The sequence below is a fragment of the Vulpes lagopus genome, chromosome 22 (genome assembly GCF_018345385.1).
Source record: "Vulpes lagopus strain Blue_001 chromosome 22, ASM1834538v1, whole genome shotgun sequence".
In the NCBI taxonomy this organism is placed as follows: domain Eukaryota; kingdom Metazoa; phylum Chordata; class Mammalia; order Carnivora; family Canidae; genus Vulpes; species Vulpes lagopus.
In genome coordinates this window covers 22,055,005-22,077,930 of record NC_054845.1, presented here as the reverse complement: position 1 = coordinate 22,077,930, position 22,926 = coordinate 22,055,005, and the positions used below count along the sequence as shown (strand labels likewise).

General features: G+C 36.3%; 1 protein-coding gene across 1 annotated transcript in view; it reads left to right on the top strand.

Annotated features, from left to right (window-relative positions):
• Positions 1-22,926, top strand: part of BARD1 (BRCA1 associated RING domain 1) — a 73,582-nt gene that overhangs the window by 39,606 nt on the left and 11,050 nt on the right. Inside the window, exons 6-9 of the mRNA XM_041737186.1 lie at positions 991-1,163; positions 11,535-11,595; positions 20,144-20,276; positions 21,018-21,110. Coding sequence (XP_041593120.1) covers positions 991-1,163; positions 11,535-11,595; positions 20,144-20,276; positions 21,018-21,110 — 460 coding nt within the window. The remainder of the gene's footprint in view (positions 1-990; positions 1,164-11,534; positions 11,596-20,143; positions 20,277-21,017; positions 21,111-22,926) is intronic.

The window sequence follows — 22,926 nt, the reverse complement described above, 5'->3', positions numbered from 1 at the left end:
AGGGTTAGCCTGGATCGGAGTCACTTTGTTGTTTTGACTCCGTAGGCTAGCTAACCTTTTCAAAGAAAGGTGAAAAAGGTCAAAAAAAATTTTTTTTAAAGCCAGTAAGGCAAATTGTAGTAAAGTTTGGTAAGTGATTTATTAGAGGACCTGATGTCTAATTTGGCTTCCTTTCTCTTAGAAATAGACCCACAGACATTTAGTGTGATATTGCTTATAAATTGAATAGATGTACTCAAAAAACAGTGTATGCCACAGAGATTTATTGGAGTTAAACATAGTGGCATTGTTAACAGTTCATTCCACATAAGGAAAGATTTGCATCTTTGAACATTGCATTGTTAAATCATTCATTCTTTTTGAGCACTTACCTTTATATATATTATATATTATATATATTATTTATATTTGTTACCATCAACACCAGCTGTACAGCAACTTGTAACTTCACCAAAAAAAGAGGTTTGTCTTTTAAATACTCTCTCAGGGATATTCATTTTGTGGGGTGATTGTGTATATGTGGGTGCACCACTTAAGTATATGTGCACTAAGAACCTGATTTAGTGAATTCTCTTCAGCCGTGGGGAATTTCACTTTTTATGCATGATCTAGTTGTTAAATACTCTGAATTTTTGTTGTTTGTGATTTTTTTTTTTTTTACGGTGGAACAGTTGAGGAGCTGGAGTTGGTTTATACCATATGTAGAATTGGTCAACTACATTTTTCTTAAAAAAAGAGTAGTTGATCAAAGGCTCAGGTAAATAACTTCTTTTTCCATGAATTGCATAGATCTTGATCATCATGTTAATAATCGTGAATTATTAACAGGGCTTTACTCTGGGTCAGTACTTAAGGTCTATGTGAGTAGGTTAAGAACCATTTTACTGACTAAAGTTCACATTTATTTTCCTAAGGTGCAATTTCACTACAATATGATGCACTGTGTTGTTATGCATCATCACTTTTCTCCCTTCTTCTCTTATCACTTAGCACGAAGCCTGCAATCACGGGCACCTGAAGGTAGTGGAGTTGTTGCTGCAGCACCAGGCGTTGGTGAACACTCCTGGCTATCAGAACGACTCCCCGCTTCACGATGCTGCCAGGAATGGGCACTTGGAGATAGTCAAGCTCTTACTCGCCTCTGGAGCCTCCAGGGATGCCGTGTGAGTAGTTCAACACTGTTGTTTTACTTGTATTCCTGAGTCCAGACTGATGGAGCACACACTATGAGACCCCAGCTGATGGCTCCCTTTCTTGTCTTTCACAACCGAGGTTAGACGTGACCATTATATTCTGTATTTAATATCAGCATTCGTGCCCTCTTCCTTTTGTGACACTTACATATTTGAGGGAGGTTTGCTCCTTTAATTCAGAAGCGATTGCCAAATTAATTTCAGAAGCTTTGACTTTCCTGGTTAAGTTCACATAGTTACCTTCTGTAGGTTGGGTCATACTTATTAATTAGAAAGGAATTAGAAACGTAGAAATAGCAATTTTGGATGCTTCCCGGTCCTTCAGGATTTGTTTTGAAAATTCTATTATGTTACACTTTTTCTGCATATTTAGTTAAAATAGATAAGAATTTAGATGTTGGGCAAGTGCTGTTGAGTTATTTCTTAGACTTTTCACATCATTCAAATGAAGCTCTCGGTAAATTGTTTTGCAGTGTCAGGGCACAGAGATGCATTAGTGAATGCTGGCGGCTGCATTTTCAAATTGCTATTGTCAAGAGTGTCACAAGCAATTGCCATATGTGGATTTTATATCTTTAATCTATAACTTGGTTCGTGTCCCCCTATATATTATTTTACTCTTTTCAGTTAATGAGGAGTTGAAATGGAAATAGAAGAACTGCCTCTTCCTATCCCCATTGCTTGTATAGGTTTAGAAAGAGCACACAAAAGTCACGCTTACTTTGGCTACAGAGGCAAACAAGAATTACAAAATGCAGAGCTTCTAAGTTGTCATTTTTTATAGCATAATTAAAAAAAAATTAATAATGCAAGAGTGTACCATACCTTGAGGTTTTAGTTTCAGTAAGTGTGTCTAATATCCTTTATTTTTTGTCACATGTGATGAGATAGTTAAGGCAAGCTCAAGGGATACCTATTTTTATGTACTTTTATTTTTTTGGTGTGCATGTGCACACGCGTGTGCGTGCACACACACAAATACGTGGTCCTAACAGATATGACCCTCCTGTGGGTATAGCCAGCCATTTGATAAAGCAAATGGTTGCTTGGGTCAGGTGAAACTGAATAGTTTCCATCCTTGGGTTCTTAAATCAGCCATGACTACTTTAATGAATGGAGCACTGGTCAGGGCGTTAGGGAATTCAGCTTTTATTTGCGACTCCATTATTGACTTTATAGCCTCAGGCAGGTTAATTTCTGTGCCTTGGTGTCCTCACCTATAAAACATGGGTGATGCCTGCTGCTTTTCTATTTCTTCAGAGCATAGTGAGGATTAATGAGCCAAAACACAGGGCCTGTCTGGTGGTTTGTACACCATGATTCTTCACTACACGGTGAAGCTTATTAATATACAAGGTGTGGGCATGAGACAGTGAGCTGAGTCTGCCTTCACAGGTGCCTCTCAGATAAATGTGTTGTTTTTAAATAGGCTTACCTAGTGAAGTGGCAGATGTAGGTATATCTGTAGCCCAGCACTATCTGATAGATCTTTCTGCAGTGATGGAAGTGCTCTATGTCTGTGCCGGGCACGCAGTAGCCAGTAGTCATCTGCTGCTGTTGAAGACTTGAAATGTGGCTGTTGCCACCGAGAAACCAATTTAAAAAAAAAAAAAAAGATTTATTTATTTATTTATTTATTTATTTATTTATTTATTTATTTATGAGAGAGAGAGAGAGAGAGAGAGAGAGAGGCAGAGACACGGGAGGAGGGAGAAGCAGGCTCCATGCCGGGAAGCTGATGTGGGACTCGATCCCAGGACTCCAGGATCGTGCCCTGGGCCAAAGGCAGGCGCCAAACCGCTGAGCCACCCAGGGATCCCCCCCCTTTTTAAAGATTTATTTCGAGAAACTAAATTTGAAAATGTATTTTAATTAATTTAAATAGCCACGTGGGCCAAGTAACTACTGGATTGGACAGTGGTTGATACAGTTAGGATAGAGGCAAGATTTATTTGGTGAGAGAGGTGAGGATAACGTTGAGTAGAGGACGGTAAGTCAGCTATGGTGCAAATACAGTGGTAGATTCATCTAGGGTATAAGTGTGTGGTAGCTATTTCTAAATATTGATTGTTATTTCTTTTTTTCCAGACTGGTGGTCATCATACTTTAGTATTTGCTATGTTTTTTGCTTTTCTATTTTATTTTATTTTATTTTATTTTATTTTATTTTATTTTATTTTATTTTATTTTATTTTATTTTATTTTGTTTTATTTTGTTTTATTTTGTTTTTAGTTTTTAAATTTTTTATATTTTATTTAAATTCAATTTGCCAATGTATAGAATACCAGCCAGTGCTCATCTCGGGATGTTTTCATAGTAGTTCTTGTTCACCTGATTGGGTTTATCAGTTTCCTAACTGGTCTCCTCCTTTTCAGATTACTTTTCTTCGTTCATTCCTCACACTGTAGCCCGAGAACTTTTAAATAAAAGTAGAAGTCTGGCCAAATCACTTTACTTGCTTAAAATCCTTCACTGGTACCTCTTAATGTTTTTAAAATAAACTTCAAGATATGGTTCATAAGGCCCTGGATTGTGTGGCACCACTTACCTCTCCAGCCTCCTCTTGCTAATAATCTTCCTCCTGTTCCCTTTGCCTTCAGCTTTTTTTTTTTTTCTCTTCTGCATTTTTTATACCAGCCTTTCTAAATCATGCCTGTTCTGGTCCTGCCAAGTGCTTAACATAGTCTATACCCTCATTTATTTGTAGTAGAAATGAGTAAGTATTTGAATGCATGAGAAGATGATATATTTTTTCCTCTCTTTTGAAAAAGAGATCTGATGACAATAGCAATTGCCTCTCTGCTCCCAGATTGACTTTAAGTGTGGTGTGAAAAGTCTAAAACCTAGTTTCTATAAGCTGCCCCTTTTCTGGGGTCGTGGAACTGGTTCCTGGTAGATGTTAGTGGACATGATGTGTGCTCCCTGGGGGAATTCTTAGTCTCTTCTCCATTGGTGGGCATCCATAGTATGTTACCTTTTGTAGGTTCGTGGCTTCCCAATAGGAATCTATTGCCTTGACATTTTTAAGATCTGTTTTTTTTCTGCCAGTGTTCTGTATATTGTCTTTTTGAGTTATGTACTGACAAGTGACCATAGATGAGAATTCATTCCTTGACTTTCTCCATTTAGAGCATGGGGAGGGGGACCATGGGGACTAGATGGAGTTTTTACTACCCTTTTTTTTTTAGCCTAAAGCTCTTGTTCCTTAAACCATTAATATCTCTGGCTCTGAGTTGGCAGGCGTATTACTTTTATTTTCTCTGCTTATATTTTTATGTATATTTATTATGTCTCTTTTGCTCTTAATGGAACTCTTCTCTCGATAACCGGGACTAGACTTTTCTATCCCTGGAAGAAGGAAGAGGGTTGGAACCAGTGTCCTTCCCTTTTTATGCCTTGGTACTTTGACTAAGCGAAGCTGTAGGTAGGTAGGGTCTATCTGCTTTTTCTGAGTTTCTGAATGGCAATCTTCAGCTCTATAACAGACATTTTGGCAGTCTTCTTCATTCTTTTGAGATTGAAGTTTTCTTACTCGAATGCCTTCATTTCCTGGGTCTTCAGTAACATCCTGTTAGGTTTTCTCATATTCTTGCCACTGCTACTTTACTTCCTCATCCTCCAATCATTTTATCTGCTTGCTGTGTTTTAGTGGAGTGAATAGACAGGCCAGTGATTACAGAGCTGTGTGACACATGCCTTCATGGGTCACTTCACAAGATTCTGTGAAAATCTAGATTAGGGGCTGTAATTTTATGACTAGAGGAACTCATAAAAGCCTTTCTAGAGGAAGGAGCACTTCCATTGACTTTTAAAGAAGAGGAGTAGGAGGATGGGCTTTTTAGAAGGGGCTGATGGGTACTAAGGGACATTGCCGTCAAGACGTCGTCTTATCAATTCAGTTCTAGGAGCTTTTGGTTAGTGATGTCAGCTAGTATGAAGGGGAGGAGGATGACCGCATAAGAGGCTGGAGAAGTTGATAGAGGCAGAACGAGACCTTGTGTGCCAGAGGGTTCAAATTTTACATTGAAAACTTCTTTCTGCACACGGCTGGGAGCTCAGCGGAGAACTCTGTCCAATAACCCAGGGAGGTGAGTCTGAGCTAAAGTAGTGACCGGGACAGTGGTGGCAGGGGCAGGGGAAGGACCGATGGATTTCTCTCTCTTTATCAGCTTCTTAGGTCACTCAAAGTCTAATACACTGTGTTAAGAAGTAATCTTACTAGAGTTGACGTTGAAATTGACTAAGGGTATGGATTATAATGGATTTAATAAGCTTGATTTTTCATTCAGGAACATAGCATGTTTCTCCATTTATTTAAGCCTTCTGCTACATATCTTAGTAAAGTTTTTCATCTGTTACACATATGTGATCTTACATATGTATGTTTATGTGTGCACTTGATATTTATTGAGGTTCCCTAGATATTTGATTCTTTTTTTATTCTGGTGAACTGGATGTTCTGTTAATAAATACAACTTTTTACTTTGATATATAGGAAACTGTTCATTTTAGTACATTTCTCTTATATCTAGCCAACACCTAATTCTAAGGATCTGATTATCATTTATTAACTTTAACTTCTTACCGCATTTATCTGATTTTCTAGGACAGTATTGTAAAATAATGTGATAGCTGGCATCCTTATTTTATTGTCATTTAAAAAAAATAATTTACTGTAGGTTTAGAGCCAGTGTTAAAATCAATATGAAAAATAAACATCTTGTTATTTTACTATTTTTACTATTTATTAAATGAATCTTAGTTTGTACTGAGATGATCTTAAACCTTTTGCTTGTTGTGTCATTAATACATTTAAAAATACTAAACCATATTATATTCTTGTAATAAACTTGATTTAATGTAGTGTGCTATTTTTTAAACAAATGCTTTACATCGGTTTGCTAGGATTTTATTTAGTATTTTTGCATTTCCCAGGTGATTGATGGTGATCATCTTTTCATGTGTCTGTTGGATATCTGTATATCTTCGTTGGAGAAATGTCTGTTCGTGTCTTCTGCCCATATTTAATGGGATTATTTGGAATTTTTTGGTGTTGAATTGTATAAGTTCTTTATATATTTTGGATACTAACCCTGCATCAGATATGTTATTTGCAAATTATCTTCTCCCATTCAGTAGAATGTATTTTAGTTTTGTTGATTGTTTCCTTTGCTATGTAGAAGATTTTTATTTTTATGTAGTCCCAATAGTTTATTTTTGCTTTTGTTTCCCTTGCCTCAGGAGACATATTTAGAAATACGTTGCTCTGGCCAATGTCAGAGACATTATTGCCTGTGGTTTCTTAAGGAATTTTTATGGTTTCAGGTCTCACATTTACATCGTTAATCCATTTTGAGTTCAGTTTTGTATATGGTGAAAGAAAGTGGTCCAGTTTCATCTTCTGCATGTGGCTGTCCTCTTTTCCCAACACCGTTTGTTGAAGAGACTTTTTCTCATTGCATATTCTTTCCTGCTTTGTTTATTTTAAGATTGACCATATAATTGTGGATTTATTTATTTATTTTACATATTTTATTCCATTGATCTATGACACATAGATTTTGTGCCAGTACCATACTCTTGATCACTACAGCTTTGTCCTATAACTTGAAGTCTGGAATTGTGATGCCTTCAGCTTAGTTTTTTCTTTTCAAGGTTGCTTTGGCTATTTGGGTCTTTTATGGTTCCATACAGATTTTAGGATTGTTTGTTTTAGTTCTGTGAAAAATACTGTTGGTATTTTGATAGGGATTGCATTAAATCTACAGATTACTTTGGGTAGCTAGTATAGACATTTTAATTTAAGAATATTTATTCTTTCAATCTGTGAGCATGGAATGTCTTACTGTGCATTTGTGTCATCAATTTTTTTTATCAACATTTAGAGTTTTCAGAGTACATGTCTTTCACCTCTTTGGTTAGGTTTATTCCTAGGTATCTTACTATTTTGGGTGCAATTATAAATGGGATTGTTTTCTTAATTTCCCTTTCTGCTGCTTCATTATTAGTGTATAGAAATGTAGCAGATTTCTGCACATTGCTTTTGTATCCTTTGACCTTACTTAATTCATTTATCAGTTCTGGTAGTTTTTCCGGTGGATTCTTTTGGGTTTTCTGTATGTAGTATCATGTTGTATGCAAATAGTGAAAGTTTCACTTCTTCTTTACCAATGTGGATGCCTTTTATTTCTTTCTGTTGTCTGCTGAGGCTCGGACTTCTAGTACTGTGTTGAATACAAGTGGGGAGAGTAGGCATGCTTAGCTTATTCCTGATTTTAGGGGAAAAGCTCTGTTTCTCTCCCACTGAATATGATGTTCACTATGGGTTTTTCATGTAAGTCCTTTATTTTATTTTATTTTATTTTATTTATTTATTTATTTATTTATTTTTTTTATTTATGATAGTCACACAGAGAGAGAGAGAGAGGCAGAGACACAGGCAGAGGGAGAAGCAGGCTCCATGCAGGGAGCCCGATGTGGGATTCGATCCCGGGTCTCCAGGATCGCGCCCTGGGCCAAAGGCAGGCGCCAAACCACTGCGCCACCCAGGGATCCCCATATTTTATTTTTTTTAATTACCACTCTCCACTTTATTTTTTTTGTTTTTTTTTTGTGTTTTTTATAATAAATTTATTTTTTATTGGTGTTCAGTTTAAACATACAGAATAACACCCAGTGCTCATCCCATCAAGTGTCCCCCTCAGTGCCCGTCACCCATTCACCCCCACCCCCTGCCCTCCTCCCCTTCCACCACCCCTAGTTCGTTTCCCAGAGTTAGGAGTCTTTATGTTCTGTCTCCCTTTCTGATATTTCCCACACATTTCTTCTCCCTTCATGTAAGGCCTTTATTATGTTGAGGTATGTTTCCTCTAACCATACTTTGTTGATGGTTTTTATCATAAATGGATGTTGTACTTTTTCACGTGATTTTTGTGAGTCTATTGAAACGATCATATGATTTTTATCCTTTCTTTTTTGATGTGATATGTGTGATGTATCACATTGATTGATTCGTGATTATTGAACCACCCTTGCATCCCCATAATAATCCTACATGATTGTGGTGAATGATTTGTTTATTGTGGATTCAGTTAGCTAATATTTTGTTGAGGATTTTCGCATCTGTGTTCATGAGAGATAGCAGCATGTAGTTCTCTTTATTTTTTGTGGTGTTTCGTTTCATTTCATTTCTTTTCTTTCTTTTTTTTTTTAATATTTATTTATTTGACAGAGAAAGAGCACACAGGAAGGGGGAGCAGGAGAGGGAGAAGCAGGCTCTCCACTGAGCATGGAGCCCGACATGGGGCTTGATCCCAGAACCCTGGGATCATGACTTGAGTTGAAGGTAGATGCTTAACTGACTTAGCCACCCAGGCACCCCTTTTTGTGATATTTTTATCTGGCTTTGGTATTAGGGTAATGCTGGCCTCATAGAATGAAAATGGAAGTTTTTCTCTTATTTTTTGGAAAAATTTGAAAATAATAGGTATTAACTCTTCTTTAAATATTTGGTAGAGTTCATCTGTGAAACTTATTGATCCTAGACTTTTGTTTGGAGTTGATGGATTACTTATTCAATGTTGTTGCTGGTAAATTGGTCTGTTTAGATTATATATATATGTATATATGTATAAGTGTATATGCACATAAAATCTTTAAAATATATATGTGTGTATATACACGTACACATATGTGTATGTATATACACATAAATATATAGATATTTTAAAGATTTTATTTATTTGAGAGAGAGAGAAAGAAAGAGTGCGCGCGCACGCACATGAGTGGGGTTAGGGAAGGGGCAGAGGGAGAAGGAGACTTCCTGCTGAGCAGGGAGCCCAATACCAGCCTTGATCTCATGACCCTGGGATCATGGCCTGAGCTGAAGGTAGAGATGCTTAAGTGACTGAGTCACCCAGGTGCCCCAAGTTCAGATTTTATATTTCCTCCTGCTTTAGTTTTGTACATTATATGTTTCTAGGAATTTATTCATTTCTTCTAGGTTGGCATATGATTTTCCACAATATTCTCTTATAATCCTTAGTATCTCTGTGGTATCCTTTGTTATTTCTCCTCTTTCACTATTGATTTTGTTTTTTGGAGTCCTTTTTTTTTTCTTGATGAGTCTGCCTAGAAGTTTATTAGCTTTGTTGATCTTTTTGAAGAACCATTTTGGTTTCATTGGCCTCATCTTTTTTTTCTATTTTTCTTTCTCTTTTGTTTTTGTTTCTGTGTCATTTATTTCTGCTTAATTTTTATATGATTTCTTTCCTTCTGCTGGTTTGTATTTTATCTATCCTTCTTTTTCTAGCTCCTTTAGGTGTAAGGTGTTAGGTTCTTTATTTGAGATTTTTCTTACTTCTGGAGGTAGTCATGTGTTGCTTAGAAACTTCTATCCTAGAACTACTTTTGCTGTATCAGAAAGATTTGGACTATTGTGTTTTCATTGTCATTTGTCTCCGTTTGCATTTTGATTCCTTGTTTGATTTCTTGGTTGACATAGTCATTGTTTAGTAGTAGCATGTTATTTAATTCCTTGTATTTACGCTTGATTTTTTTCTTATGGTTGATTTCTAGTTTCATTGTGTTACAGTCAGAAAAGATGCATGGTAAAACTTTGATTCTTTTGAATTTGTTGAGGCTTGTGACCTATGTGATCTATTCTGGGAATGTTCCTTGTGCACTTGATAGGAATGAGTATTCTGCTTTAGGATGAAATATCTTAAGTCCATCTGGTTCAGCGTGTCACTCCTTGTTTCTTTGTTGACTTTCTGTTTCGATCATGTGTCCATTTATGTAAGTGAGGTGTTAAAGTCCCCTAGTATTATATCACTATTGATTAGTTCCTTTAGAGTTATTAACTGTTTTATGTATTTGGGTACTCCCATGTTGGGTGCATAAATACTTAAAATTGTTGTATCTTCTTGTTGGATTATCCCCTTAATGACTATACAGGGTTGTCTTTTGTTACAGTCTTTGTTTCAGAGTCTATTTTGATACAAGTATTGCTGCCCCAGCTTTCTTTTGATATCCATTTACATGATAAATGTTTCTCTCCCCTCACTTTCAATCTGCATGTGTCTTTAGGTTTGAAGTGACTCTTTGTCAGCAGCATATAGATGGGTCTTGTTTTTTTAACTATTCCATTATCATCCTATGTCTTTTGATTGGAGAATTTAGTTTATTTTCCATTTATATTCTAATTATTGATAGGCACATATATATTATTGCCATTGTATTACTTGTTTGTGGTTGTTTTTGTAGTTCTTTTCTGATCCTTTTTTCTCTTGCTTTCTTCTCTCATGGTTTTCCTTCGTACACTGGGATTCCCTTCTTTATTTTGCATGTCTATTACTGGTTTTTCATTTGTAGCTACCATTAGGTTTGTAAATAACATCTTCTGTAAATAACAATCTGTATGAAGTTGATGGTCATTTAAATTTGAATCTGTTCTTTACTCCTCTCCCCACCAACATTTGGGTATATGGTGTCATACTTTATATTTTCCTAATTCCCTTGACTGATTTATTTTTACTGCTTTTGTGCTTCCTACTTTTCTTACCCTTACTTATGGTCTTTCCTTTCCACTCAAAAGATTCCCTTTAACATTTTTTATAGGGCTGGTTTATTGGTTAGGAACTCCTTTACCTTTCATTTGTCTAGGAATCTCTTCTTTTCTCTCCTATTCTGAATAATAGCCTTGCTGGATAGAGTCTTCTCGGCTTCAAAGTTTTTGTCTTTCAGCACTTTGAATTTATCATGCCATTCTTTTCTAGCCTGCAAGGTTTCTGCCAAAAAAAAAAAAATCTGCTGATGCCATATGGGGTTTTCTCTTGTATGTAACTATCTTCTTTTCTCTTGCTGCTTTTCAAAATTTCTCTACTTTTTGCCATTTTATTTTATTTTAAAGATTGTATTTATTTATTTAGCACAAGCAAGGGGAGAGGGCAGTAGGAGAGGGAGAGAATCTCAGACTCCTCACTGAGTCCCAAGCTAGACTGGGTGCTCAATCTCACATCCCTAAGATGACGACTTAAGGTGAAAATAAGAGTAGGGTTCAGCTGCTTCACTGACTAAGCCACCCAGGCACCCCACTTTCAGCCATTTTAATTACTATGTATCTTGGTGTGTTGGAAAATCTCTGTGACTCTTGGATCTTAATATCTGTTTCCTTTGCCACAATAGGGAGGTTTTCAGCAATTATTTCTTGAAATACATTTTCTGCCTCCTTTTTTCTCTTTTTCTTTTAAAGTGTTTATAATACAAATGTTATCACACTTGATGTGTTGGAGTTGCTGAGCTTCCCTTAGATTATTCTCATTTAAAATTTTTTTTTTAAGCTTTATTATTTATCATGTCACAGTTGCTAAAGATTCATCTGAAAAGGCAATTCCACCTAGGGTATTTTTCACTTCATCTTAAACCTCACGTTGATTGATCTTTCTATCGTTTTTGTTAAGGGCGCTAAACCTCCGCCACCCAACCATAGTCTCTTTATATTTTTACTTTGAATTTCCATCATCCTTTCTAAAATATCTCAAGCTTTTTGTGCTTCCTACTTTTCTTACCCTTACTTATGGTCTTTCCTTTCCACTCAAAAGATTCCCTTTAACATTTTTTATAGGGCTGGTTTATTGGTTAGGAACTCCTTTACCTTTCATTTGTCTAGGAATCTCTTCTTTTTCTCTTGATGCTTTTCAAAATTTCTCTACTTTTTGCCATTTTATTTTATTTTAAAGATTGTATTTATTTATTTAGCACAAGCAAGGGGAGAGGGCAGTAGGAGAGGGAGAGAATCTCAGACTCCTCACTGAGTCCCAAGCTAGACTGGGTGCTCAATCTCACATCCCTAAGATGACGATTTCCTAGGGTTATGAAAATAAGAGTAGGGTTCAGCTGCTTCACTGACTAAGCCACCCAGGCACCCACTTTCAGCCATTTTAATTACTATGTATCTTGGTGTGTTGGAAAATCTCTGTGACTCTTGGATCTTAATATCTGTTTACTTTGCCACAATAGGGAGGTTTTCAGCAATTATTTCTTGAAATACATTTTCTGCCTCCTTTTTTCTCTTTTTCTTTTAAAGTGTTTATAATACAAATATTATCACACTTGATGTGTTGGAGTTGCTGAGCTTCCCTTAGATTATTCTCATTTTTTTTTTTTTTTCAAAAAGAAGATATATCTAACTGTACATTTTATTTATGTATTTATTTAAAGATTTATGTATTTTAGAGAGAGGGAGAGAATCTCAGACTCCTCACTGAGTCCCAAGCTAGACTGGGTGCTCAATCTCACATCCCTAAGATGACGATTTCCTAGGGTTATGAAAATAAGAGTAGGGTTCAGCTGCTTCACTGACTAAGCCACCCAGGCACCCACTTTCAGCCATTTTAATTACTATGTATCTTGGTGTGTTGGAAAATCTCTGTGACTCTTGGATCTTAATATCTGTTTACTTTGCCACAATAGGGAGGTTTTCAGCAATTATTTCTTGAAATACATTTTCTGCCTCCTTTTTTCTCTTTTTCTTTTAAAGTGTTTATAATACAAATATTATCACACTTGATGTGTTGGAGTTGCTGAGCTTCCCTTAGATTATTCTCATTTTTTTTTTTTTTTCAAAAAGAAGATATATCTAACTGTACATTTTATTTATGTATTTATTTAAAGATTTATGTATTTTAGAGAGAGGGAGAGAATCTCAGACTCCTCACTGAGTCCCAAGCTAGACTGGGTGCTCAATCTCACATCCCTAAGATGACGAACTAAGGTGAAAATAAGAGTAGGGTTCAGCTGCTTCACTGACTAAGCCACCCAGGCACCCACTTTCAGCCATTTTAATTACTATGTATCTTGGTGTGTTGGAAAATCTCTGTGACTCTTGGATCTTAATATCTGTTTACTTTGCCACAATAGGGAGGTTTTCAGCAATTATTTCTTGAAATACATTTTCTGCCTCCTTTTTTCTCTTTTTCTTTTAAAGTGTTTATAATACAAATATTATCACACTTGATGTGTTGGAGTTGCTGAGCTTCCCTTAGATTATTCTCATTTTTTTTTTTTTTTTTTTTTTTTTTTTTTTTTTTTTTTTTTTTTTCAAAAAGAAGATATATCTAACTGTACATTTTATTTATGTATTTATTTAAAGATTTATGTATTTTAGAGAGAGGGAGAGAATCTCAGACTCCTCACTGAGTCCCAAGCTAGACTGGGTGCTCAATCTCACATCCCTAAGATGACGAACTAAGGTGAAAATAAGAGTAGGGTTCAGCTGCTTCACTGACTAAGCCACCCAGGCACCCACTTTCAGCCATTTTAATTACTATGTATCTTGGTGTGTTGGAAAATCTCTGTGACTCTTGATCTAATATCTGTTTTCCTTTGCCACAATAGGGAGGTTTTCAGCAATTATTTCTTGAAATACATTTTCTGCCTCCTTTTTTCTCTTGCTTTCTTCTCTCATGGTTTTCCTTCGTACACTGGGATTCCCTTCTTTTTTTTGCATGTCTATTACTGGTTTTTCATTTTACCCACCAAAAAGGTGTTGGAAAAAAATATGTGTAAGTAACAAATTTCAATTCAAAACAAAATCCTAGTAAATATATTGTTTATGTTCAATTGAATTTGCTTTTTTTTCATTGAATCTGAAGTGTGTACTTGATCCTTACTTATGTGAAGACCTAATCATTTATTTTCCTATTGTATACTTATTGAAGGAAGTTGGAAAAAAAAATCTTCCCTACCTGCATTTACTTAAAAAATCACCCAAAATCATGCATCCATTCTAAATCACAGACCCCTCTGCACTATTCACCAGTAAATTTTGGTTTGCGGCCTGAACCTGAGATATGCAGAATGAAAATATGGGTCAATGCACTATTTGCTTGCTACCACTTCCCAGAAAATGAAATCATTCATAACTTAGCCTCTCTTCCTTTGCTCCTAGTAGTAAGTATGGATTAGGCTTTGGGGAATTTCTGTCTTTTATTGAAAGGAATATAGAACTTTTTTGATAATATTTCCAGTTAGCAATAATTATATTTCAATTTACACAATGAGGGCAATATTGGACACAATTCCTTTGTATTAGGTATTGTTAATTCAAAGACTGTTAGAATAAGTCTAACAACAAGTGGGGTTTTTTTTTTAATTCCCCCATTATATTTGTTTGGCATGGATGTTTCATTCTGCAATCAATGTGACAGGTGAACTCTTATTTTCAAGAGCTATTAATGAGAGTAGGAAAGAGAAATTTAAATATGTAAAACTAATTATCAAATGGAAAATAAATTTCAGGAATTCTATACAATACTGTGGTTTAAAGATTTTGTAGTATGTGATTGAGGTGGGCAGTTGGGAAATCTCCTAGAAATGCACATCACTCTAGCTGTGTCATTGAGGAGGGGCTCAACAAAGAACTGTATGGTTAGTTAATGAAAACTTGGAATGAGGGTGCCAGCTAACCCGTCGCAGCGGGTTTAGTGCCGCCTGCAGCCCAGGGCGTGATCCTGGAGACCCTGGATCGAGTCTCCCGTCGGGCTCTCTGCATGGAGCCTGCTTCTACCTCTGCCTGTGTCTCTGCCTCTCATTCTCTCTGTGTCTCTATGAATAAATAAATAAAAAATCTTAAAGAAAAAAAAAAGAAACTTGAATGAGGAGGACGAGTAGGCATCCATTATCTGGAGGACAAGTGTTCTAAGCAGAGGAAATAGCAAATGTTGTGTGGGTCTTTCAGTGGATGAGCTTGGCATGCTTGAAGGGTATAGAGAAGAAGGTCATACTTGCTGGCGATGTCAGTGTCTAATCTAAGAATAGTGGTAACCACTGAAAGGATTTAAATTAAGGGAATAACATGATTTGTGTTCTAGAAAGTTCACTCCGGCTGCTTTGTAATAGAGAGGGGTGGGACAAAAACAGAAGCAGGGAGATTACTGAGGAGGTTTCATCCAGGTATGATCACCTGGATTAAAGTAATAGCAGTGGAGATTATAAGAAATAATGATTAGTGATATTTTTGAGTTAATGGCAACAAACTTTCTGATGGATTATATATGAAGTGTGGACACATACTAGAATTAGTGTGACTTTAGCAATGTGGAGGTAAATGGTGGTACCATTTCCTGATATGGAGAAGGAAATAATTAATTCTCTGCCAATTTTGTATCTGTAAGGCAGGAAACCTGTTGAACCTGTAGCTTAGGAAAGAGCTATAAGCTAGAGAAAGTGGAAAGAATGCTTATTCTTTAGGAATTCATGGTTTAGTGAAAAATATAGATGTTAAAAAGTTAATTACATACTATAATAAATTTATAATAGAAGCCATAAAAATGTACAGTAGATTCATAGGGAAGGAAGAAGCCAACTTCAGGACTGATCAGCAGAGCTTCACAGAGAGGGTGACAAAGAAGTCATGTAAACTTATAAGGTAAAAGTTTTAGCAAGATACCTAATAGAATGCTGTTGGCTGCAAATAACAAGATATTTAGCTGAATGCCTAAAGGCAGTATATTATTTTATATAAAGATCATCTCAGTATAGATGGATTTCGTTGGTGAGTTCAGCAATTAAATGGCTGCACCAGAAACCCAAATTCTTTGTTTTTGTACAATTCCATCCTTGACTTGTTGGCTCTGTCCTCCCTCATCTCCCCTGCATGGTTGTAGGATGATTGCTACAATTGTCGATGTGACAGTGTCCAGTGTTAAAAGAGGGGCTAAAACCTTTCCCAGAAGCTTTCCAGTGAACTTCGCCCTATGTCTTACTGGTCAGAACTGGTCACACAATTGGTATTGACATACCTTGTGGTTGAAGACACTATCAGTCCTCAAAGAGTGGGTAACTGTAAAAATTGGGATCTCTTAGTGTGGAGGAAGTAAGGCGTGGATTCAGTGAGCATTGCCGCTCTCCCCCCCCCCGCCCCCCAAGGTATACAGAATGGGAACGGAAGCCCAAATCTAGGGAACAATAGCTCAAAGGCGAGGAGGTGCAAAGAACTTTCGAAATCTGAAAAACTAAGTTTAATGTGGGTGGAGTGCAGAGTGTATTATTATTAGAGAGAAACCAGAGGTCAGGAGTGAGATTGGAATCAGATTGTAAGGGCTTTGAATCCCCTGAGGAGGAGTGTAGACATTACTGCCCTACTCAAGGGGGCATCGTCAGTGCTGTTAGTACAGAGGACAGCTCAGAGTGGGCTGAGACCAGAGACTGTTTGAGAGACCATGTGGTAGACCGAGCTCTGATGTGAAATGGTGGGGTGTGTGGGCAGGGAGAGAAGAGGAGTGTGGTGGACACATTGCAACTGCCCAGGTGGAGGAGGAGGAGAGAAAGAGATGAGTTGAGGTCTACGACCAGAGGTCCTGCCCTTCTTGTCTAGTGAGGGCAGCGGCACGGTGATTGATCTCTTGCTGAAGATGAGGAGGTGACCTAAGGCACTTGAGAGGGTCATAGGTGCTGTCACGGGTTAGTTACTCTTGGGCTCTGAGAACTCTATCTCCTGCCTTCTGGACGTCAGCCCGGCAAGTGTGCCCCAAGCTGTAATTTTGATAATGAAGGGAAAAGTAGAAATCAGCAGTTTAATTTTCTTGGTTCACAAATGAGAAAGCTGAAACGTAGTATGATTTGCTTATGGTTAAGGAGCAATTACCAAAAAAAGGGGAGGGAAGTCAGGGTTTTTTTTTTTTTTTAATTTTTTTTTTATTTTAAGAGATCAATTAGAACTTGAATTTCTTAGATCTTAGGTCAGTACTCCTTCAGTCCCACCATACTTACGAACTATGAATTGCCATTTATCTTATTCGTTTGGACTTGAACCCTCCCAGCAGAACACAGAACTAAGAACCAAGTGGTCATTTGCCAGTGTTCCTCCAAGCTGGAGACAGGGTGTTTTAAATGTGTCAAAAATAAGGCTGCGTTTACGGTATTCTTGGAGTGTGAAAGTGGTGCTGTCCGTCAGAGAAGAGGGCATCGGTTATTCTCCTCTCAATTCTGCTGTCCGTTTCCCGTTTATTTTTATTAAATGTGAGAAACTTACACTTTCTGCATGTCACATGGACATGGCCTCAGAATGTCATTATTTACTTATCTTAGTGGTAGATTTTTGGCTAAGGAAAAGAGCCTTAGATCTAAGTTCGAGGTTGAAATGGTTGTCTCTTTCTGGAATCTGGCTTCTCAGCTGCTGCCAGACTCCCTTTTTACTCCTTCTTCTTTAGCCACATTGGGCTGCCTACTGTTCCTTGAATCCACCAAACGTGCTCCCATTTCAGATCCTCTGCACTGGCAATTTTCTCTGCCAGGAGCAGTTGTAGGGGGCTGCGTCACCCCCTTCAAGTCCCGCTCTGGTGTAGTCCTATCCGAGAGGGCTCCGTACTATGGGATCTGAACATAGCAACCTTCTAGTGCTTCCTAGCCCCCAAACCCAGCTTTATTTTCCTGTACCACTAATCATTTGCCAAAATATATTTTTATTTTATCGGGTTTTTACCCTCCTCCCAACTAGAATGTAAACTGTGAGGTCAGGGACTTGCCTCTTTTGTTACTGTAGTAATCCCAGTTTTTGAACAGTGTGTGCAAATAGTGTGTGCTAAGTATGCGGTTTCCAAGCTGTCCCAGGAGCTGCTTCAGGAAGAGCATCATGTTGGGGGAAAGAGGTGAGAAGTGGGTGGGGTTTGAGTGTCTCTACTTCCCATTTAGAACTTTTGTTTCCTGGTTGTTGGAAAACACAGTTTTAAAATTGAAAAGCTGTCTCTAATGACTTGAAAAGCTGCTTGCCTTCTTTATTTTGTTACTTCTCTGCCCATGATCCCTTCAAGCAGCGCATTTACCCTTTTTCTTCTTTTCGTAGTTTTTAAACCCTATTTTTTTAAATAAACTCATTAATTAAGAATAATTTGTTTAAGACAAATTTTCATGTCTGATTAACTCTTTAAATAAGTTTAATGCTGTTGTACATACAGTGACTCATACCTATAAAATCAGGATATTGAACCCTTGGGATGTTTTCTGAACATTTTTTGAACTTCATGATTTTAAGACCTCTGCTTATTCAAACCAAATGCCTCCCCTACCCCTCACCTCCTGTTCCAAATCAAATGTATAGCTTTGGTGGCTGTTTGCTTTATCTTTTTTCTTTTTAAATAGTATTCCTTAACTATGAGAAATTAGTGCCAGTTTCTATTCTTTATTCAAATTTTAAAACTATGATAGGAAAATGCTTGACCCACTTTGGTGCTTTTCTTGGGTTGATGGAAATAGTATCATATGCTATATTTAGAATTGATATCTTTTCACTCTTGTATTTTGTGCAGAGAACTCATTTAGCTGAAGTGGAGTTATATAAATTGGAAAGTAATGTGTTCCATTTAGAGCTATTTTTGTGGCACTTATTTGTATAACACAGTAATTTTTGAATGACTGTTTTTTACTATTATTTAGTAATTGATCATAAAGTATCCTGCATTATTTTCATTTTACAGAATATTTACACTGTTTAGGTTAGACATGGTTACATCACCTTATAACTTAGTGAATAGGAAAGACACATATATAGAAATGTGATATAAATGTGTATGTGATGTGTGTAGCTTGTCCAGGAAAACCTTTGCAGTTTGAACCTTAGATGAATAATTTAGGAAACTGATTTTAACTGCTGTATATTGTGATTAAAAAACTTTTTATAGAAATCTTTTTTTAAAAAAATCTTGTATATATACTTGTTTAATACATAGTAGAATCCATTCAGTAGATTTGAATGAATGAGCTCTGTTTATAGATGTAGCTAACAATTTAGATGTTACATTGTCAGGTATCAGACTGTTTGAATTATCACTACTCTGATATATGAAGTGAATATTTAAATACTAACTTTCTCGAATCTAGTGCTGAACTGTACTGGTGATCATACTTTCAGTGTTTTACTTGTGTTCTTTGGGGCTTTTGAGAACCCAGAAATCCTCTGCATATAAAGTCACATGTCAGAGGGCCCTGTGTCTTATATTTGGAAATTACCATACTGTGTTTGGTAATTTTTGTCCTCTAATTTTGTCCTCTAATACAGTGTCCTTTATACAGTGATGCCGATTTGCTTTTTTTCCTTCTTTTTTTTTGCTGGGTCATTGTTTATCTTTTATCAGGTAGCTTGTAGCTAACTCATTCCAATTCTATTTGTGAAGTTCTGTTGGCTGCTGTTGGAGGCATTATTTTATTGTTTCTTTGAATCTTTCATTTGTAATCTCGAATGCTATCCATTCGTGTCTTCTCTTTATTTTGTTTTGATCTTCTGTAAGTTCTGTGTCTTTCTCTTCAAGTGAAAATACTGGTCTTTGTTAAAGCAATTCTTTCCTTTTCATGAGCTACATTGAGTTATTACTGTTAGTGGATCTAAGTTTTGTATTCTCTTGTCTTTTTTAATTTTCTTGGTTTTGATAGGTAGCTGTTTTGATGTTGAGTTTGTTTTCTATTTTTGAGCTGAGTGCTGTTAGAAGCTTTAGTGTTCATTTTTCACATAACCTCAGTTTAAAATAAGGCCAAACTGGATTTAACTTTTGTGAAGTAAGTTAGTAGAGGGGACATAGGGAATTGATAATTATTTTTTTTAAATGGATGTTTTGGGTTACTTAAAAAAAAAAAAAAAAAGCTTACTGGTGACAGAATTAAGTTGTAAAATCCTAGAGAGATCCAATTTAGAATCAAGGAAACAAGAGCTCTGGGTTTAGATTGCTATTCCAAATAGTGTTTTATTGGGGGGAAAATAAAGGACTAATAAAATAACTCTTTAAATGCATTGAACATTAAGGCTTTGAGTGACGATTCAGTGGAGATGGTGGGGAATTACTAGGTAGAGAGGAAGCTAAATACTGAGACTTAAGCTTCTATCAAGTGAAAGCCAATTTATATCTTTTTCTAGTCTTTAAGTGATTTTAACACTGTTGTATCTCCCCTTTCTTAATAGCCAAACACTGGTCAGCGTAGGGATGGACCTCTTGTGCTTATAGGCAGTGGGCTTTCTTCAGAACAACAGAAAATGCTCAGTGAGCTTGCAGCAATTCTTAAGGCTAAAAAATGTGCTGAATTTGACAATACAGGTGAGGATTTTTATATATTTATTTTTGGTTCAAAAAATTTTTTAAATAGATAATCCCTTTGTAGACCTCCCTTGATAATTTATGTTTTAACCATTGGGGATTAGCAGTATACTTTGAATTTTGTAATACATTGAAAATGTGTTTATAAACTACTTGCAGGCCTAATTTAGTCAGGAAATGTTAAGTTTAAAGCTTTGCACATGTTTTAGGACTGAATAGTTGTCAGAAGGGCAAACTTAAGAGTTCACTAATGACAAATAAATTGTGTGCAATGTAGTGCTTTAATTCTTTAGTTATAGTTTGAAAATAAAAATAATGTTTGCTAATGTGGCTTTCAGATACAGGGTTTATGGTCTGATTTTTCATGTTGTTGACCAGGATGGAGAATGATACTAACTTTAAAAAAGTCTAATATTTAAGTGTAAAAAGTGTTGCTTTTTGTCTTTTAAAAATTTTATTTATTTGAGAGAGAGCACAAGGAGAGAGAGATTATAAGCAGGGTTGAAGGGCAAAGGGAGAGGGACAAGCGGATCCCCCCCTGGGCAGGGAGCCTGATCCTGGTACCCTGGGATCACAGCCCGAGCCGAAGGCAGACTTTTAACCGACTGAGCCACCCAGGTGTCCCCAAAATTGTTTCTTTTGAAGAAGATTCCGGTTATGAAGCACAGACTAGCTGGTATAATAGTTAAAGAATTATTTTGGTTTAAATCTCTGTTTCTCCTCTTTTTTTTTATATTCTAGTAACTCATGTCATTGTTCCTGGGGATACAGTTCAAAGTACCCTGAAATGTATGCTTGGGATTCTCAATGGATGTTGGATCTTAAAATTTGAATGTAAGTACTGGATGTGGGAGAACTACAAAATGAATTAAGTTGACGAATTTCATTTTTTATGGTGCTCTACTGCCAATAATTATTTAAGGAACTTAATGCTTTTTTTTTTTTTTAAACAAAGCTTCTTATATTAATGATATCATTTAGATGTTCTTGATGAATGTCCACAGAAGTGTTTATTTTAGTCTTTTTTTAATTTCTTTTTTTCTACACTATGAAATATTTTAATGAAGAGTGAATGAATATATGGTAGAATTTTAAGCTTAAGTTATCCATATCACTCTCATGGTATATTTAACTTTATAATAAACACCTGTTTTAAATATACTACCATGACATTAAATAATTTATTGCTTTTGTTTTATGATTTTCTTTAGGGGTTGGGGAGGGACAGGGGGTGATGGGGAGAGAATTTTAAGCAGGCTCCATACCCAGTGTGGAGCTAGACATGGGGCTCGACCTCACAACCCTGAGATCATAACCTGAGCTGAAAGCACGAGTCAGATGCTTAATTGATGAGCCACCAGGCGCCCCTCATATTAAGATGTCTAAAAACTATGTATGCTTTCTTAGCTGATCCAGTATATTTTTGGGAGCTATGAGAACTTTAGACTGCCTTGTACTACCTGATTTGAGGCAATTAATACCAGCTATTACCCAAACCTCTGATGAAGAAGTATCATCCTTATCTGCTTCTTGTTGGTGGTCAAGCACACCGCCTTCAGAATTGCCTTTCACCTTCCCTGCTTGCACTTGTTCGTTTTCTTACTCTTGGATTCCCTTAGGACTCATGGAGCTCCACTGTACATTTCTGTGTATCCTCAATGAATCTGTAATTATTTCAGATTAAAAAGTTTTAAAAAGATAGTATTTTTAATGAAACTTTCTTTTTATGAAGCAAATTATGGATTAGAATTTGTTTTAAAAAACTTTGTTATAGCTTTGTGCTTTGAAGATTTTATAGTAGGAATCTTGATTTATCAAGATCTGGATTATTATTAATTTAATCTGTAGTTTGAAATTAATTTGGTTTGTAGAACAGTTTCTCTTTAGCAATTGGTATTCATGTCCTTTTTAAATGCAGCTCCCATTGTCCTTGTGATCATAGTCTCCACTGATAGGTCAGATCCGGCTAAGGCTATGACCAGCACTGTGACTCGTCTATTCTCATCCATATCTGTTATTCTCTGTCCTGGGTATGACCAGTTTAAGAAGTATGATAAGCAGTTGGACTGATTGATAATGTACATAGAAAAAAAAATTTCTCTTTCTGCCTCACTTTTATTTTTGAACTTCTTTTCCCTTTTAAATCTGTGGCAAGTCTTAATGGACCATAGTGTTTAAAACATTTGGTTTCATGATTGTAGATGCTGTTTTACTGAACCTGCTCCAGAAGCTTTGCCAGTGGTTATAGGAAGGAACAGAGTTTTGTAATAACAAGGTCTTGATAATAAACCATGTGAAATTTTGAAAAGGCATTGCTGGTTTAAGTCTTTTTCTTGTGAATATTCTCAACTTGCTTCTGGTTAAATAAACAGGCTACATGATTCATTTCCATAAAATCTGCCTTCTTTAAGAAATGGAAGTTGTATAATTTTAATGACTTGGTCATGTCATTTTTATAAAGGAATCACAATGGACTCAAGCTGACTCAATAGTGTGTTATTTGGTGAGTCTCATAGTGGTGAATAACACACTTGAATGTCAATGGTTCTGTAGGATAAAGGATGTATGGAATCAGTTATTTACGATTATATTTATTTATTTGAGAGAGAATACAAGTAGGGATGGGAGGAGGGGCATTCAGAGAGGGAGA